Source organism: Polyodon spathula, unplaced genomic scaffold (assembly GCF_017654505.1).
Source record: "Polyodon spathula isolate WHYD16114869_AA unplaced genomic scaffold, ASM1765450v1 scaffolds_1863, whole genome shotgun sequence".
Lineage (NCBI taxonomy): Eukaryota > Metazoa > Chordata > Actinopteri > Acipenseriformes > Polyodontidae > Polyodon > Polyodon spathula.
Window position 1 is genome coordinate 476 of NW_024473338.1, and position 3375 is coordinate 3850.

At 45.3% G+C, this 3375-nt stretch overlaps 1 protein-coding gene across 1 annotated transcript; it reads left to right on the forward strand.

The window, feature by feature from the left end:
• Window positions 1–209: 209 nt before the first annotated feature.
• Window positions 210–3372, forward strand: LOC121310220 (myosin-1B-like; the record flags this gene model as incomplete). Its single annotated transcript, XM_041243522.1, has 11 exons — window positions 210–309; window positions 1032–1080; window positions 1684–1905; window positions 2004–2147; window positions 2236–2392; window positions 2505–2532; window positions 2618–2729; window positions 2817–2909; window positions 3017–3080; window positions 3174–3272; window positions 3365–3372. Coding segments are annotated over exons 3-11 (909 nt in total), but the record flags the coding sequence as incomplete, so codon positions are not given.
• Window positions 3373–3375: the final 3 nt, after the last annotated feature.

Below are 3375 nucleotides of genomic sequence, written 5' to 3' on the forward strand. Positions count from 1 at the left end.
GTGGGCGCTACGTCTTTTACATAGCATGGAGTCAATCCATTTAGGTCTTTTTAAGTCATCAGCAGAATTTTAAAATCTATCCTGTGTCTCTGTGACTAGTTATACAGCATCAGCATATGTCAGTAATAGATTATGGAATGCCATATGCTAAACCCCTGACAAAGTGGAACTGATATCTATGTTGCAATATAGGAGCAAAGCTACATGCCCAAATACAGCTGGCAGTTTTGCTGGAGTGGCAGAAACGCTCCTGATAAAAGCCGAGCCTGAGCCAGCCTCCAGCACCGGTGCGAGAACATCCATACTGTGGTAAGTGGCTGGAGGGTAACTGTCTGTTTGTGTTCAGCGGTGTCGAGGCGGGGCTGTTTCACTTTGTTTTAGCGCACAAGTCATTTGTGTGGCCCGGGAGCCTCTTGCACGAGATTACTCCTCTCTTATGAAAAACAAGAGCCGTCCTCCGCATGATGTTTTGCAGTTCAATCGGCTTTACTGGTGCTGAGGCTTCAGCGTTCTAACTGCGTACCTTTCTACTGTAAGCATTGTGCGCTTTTAATGATCTTCTGCATCGACAGCGATGGGAATGGCGCTTCATTCCGTGTGTGTTTAATGCAAGCTAGCTGTGTTTGGTGTCAATAGCATCGACGACACAAATACACAGCACAGTAAAGAGTGAGTCAGATTAACCAGCTTGTCTGTTGTGCTTGTCACAGTGGTACTATGACGTGGTGTGCAAGGGGAGTCATACAGTGAGGGCAGCGCAGGGGTCTCCCCTGGTAAAGGCATGGCAGTGTGGTGTGCAGGGGGAGTCATACAGTCAGGGCAGCGCAGGGGTCTCCCCTGGTAAAGACAGAAATGTGATAAAATAAACACACACTCTGAATTATAACCCATTTCCAACACATTCGGAAACACATGCTCAGTAATCAGTAACCAGGACGCACTATCAGCTGTGAAATGCTTCCATTGCACAGCATATGAATCCACAGTGACCCGGAGGGAAATCACACATCTCTTCTTCACTTTGTTTGCAGTGTCGTCAATTCTTAAACCTTCAAGTTCCCGGGCTTCTATTTGAGAAAGGTAAGAATAATTTGGGATCATTTGTTTTTTTCCAAGGAATACTCTAGGAGCGTCTGTCTATTTGTGTTTAGCAGCAGGACCGAGTCTTCAGCTGGAGGTGTTTTAGGAAGCCACGGAAGAGACTGGGAATCATTTTTGCAGGATGTAATAACTTGTAGTGCGGAGATTAGTGTAGAAGATCTTCCCCTTAGTGAGTAAGCACACACTTCCCATGTCGCTAAAAGACAAACATCTTTCCAAAACACTTTCCTCTTTCTAAACTGTGCTGCAAATCCTTGTAAAACTGATACACGTTAAAGTCTACAAGCAGAACAAAATCCGTTTCTAGCCTTGACGAGGTCTGCTTGAAGCTTAAACGCACTGAATTGATCAGCTGTAAGTGATAGATGTTCCTCAGGGAAGGTGCGCAGTGGAACTGCACCGCACTGTGTGCTGTGCTTGTAGCTCCTGTGCACTGGGCTATGATTCAATAAAACACACTGAGCTTTCATAATGGGCTTGCTGTTTATAAACTGTGTATTCTGCGCCTTTTCTGCTGTGAGCCTCTGTCCTGCACATTGATAATCAACACATTTCGTTCTCTGTCTGCATCACTTGATCCAGCTGCAGTAATCTGCCATCATGAGTACGGACGCAGAGATGGAGATATATGGGCCGGCGGCCATCTTCCTCCGGAAGCCCGAGAGGGAAAGAATTGAGTCGCAAAGCAAACCCTTCGACGCTAAAACCGCCTGCTTCGTACCCCACGCCACGGAGCTCTACGTCAAAGGCGTGATCCAGAGCAAAGAAGGGGGCAAAGCCACCGTCAAAACTGAAGCCGGGGAAGTAAGTCACAGCTGAGAAGTTGCGTTGCTGTTAAACGCTGCTCCGCTGTTCACAAGAACCCCTTCCACGCTGCTCTGCTAACTAACTCTCCTTTTCAGACCGTCACCGTTAAGGAGGACGATGTCTTGCCCATGAACCCCCCCAAGTACGATAAGATTGAGGACATGGCCATGATGACCCACCTCAATGAAGCCACTGTGCTGTATAACCTCAAAGAGCGTTTTGCAGCATGGATGATCTACGTGAGTTTGCTTGCACCGAGCAAATCAACACATTGAAAAGCTTCTTCATACTGTGACTCAACTGCGTTTCATATTTTCACAATTTCAGACTTACTCCGGGCTGTTTTGCGCTACTGTGAATCCATACAAGTGGCTTCCAGTGTACGACCAGTCTGTGGTTAATGCATACAGAGGCAAGAAGCGCATGGAGGCTCCCCCACACATCTTCTCTGTCTCTGACAATGCCTATCAGTTCATGCTTACTGGTAGGTATTTCAAAATGTGATTTACACATTGGATCTGTAGCTCATTACTATCAGCTAAACTAGATAACAACTTAGAAACAATCATTAACCAAATTGTTAATTCTGCTTACAGATCGTGAAAACCAGTCAGTCCTGATCACGTAAGTATGGATACAACTACAAAGATTATTCCAAAACGAAGCTCTCCAGAAATATCAGCTGAGCGTGTTTTTCTCTTTCACTCAGTGGAGAATCTGGCGCAGGAAAGACTGTGAACACCAAACGTGTCATCCAGTACTTTGCGACAATCGCAGTGTCTGGTGACAAGAAGAAAGAGGCGGCTCCTGGAAAAATCCAGGTTGGAATTGTCAATGACGTCAAACAGTACGGAACACTCAATGGGTTCCAGTTCCATTAACTAACCCTAGGATTGTGTCTTCTGTAGGGAACCCTGGAGGATCAGATCATTTCAGCTAACCCTCTGCTGGAGGCTTTTGGTAACGCCAAAACTGTGAGGAATGACAACTCGTCACGCTTTGTAAGTGACGTGCTTTTGTTTCCGTTACATTACTGCATGCTTGGACTTTCTTAAACCACTAACAGTGCAGTAGCACACTGACCTGATTTCATTGTGTTTTCATTCAGGGTAAATTTATCAGAATTCACTTTGGAGCCACAGGAAAACTGGCCTCCGCTGACATTGAGACCTGTAAGCTTCTCTTTTCTGCTGTAGTATCTCTTTTAGAACTGTGTCTTATTTATAGACTTTTACAATTCTGACTGTAATATCTATTCATCACAGACTTGCTGGAAAAATCCAGAGTCACATTTCAGCTGAAGGAAGAAAGGAGCTACCATATCTTCTATCAGATCATGACCAACCACAAGCCAGAACTTATTGGTAGGTGAAACTCGATCACTCTGTTAACTGGCTGACTGATGTCTCTGTGCTGAAATATTCTATTACGTGTTTGTTGCTGTCCTTCCTTCCAGACATGCTTCTC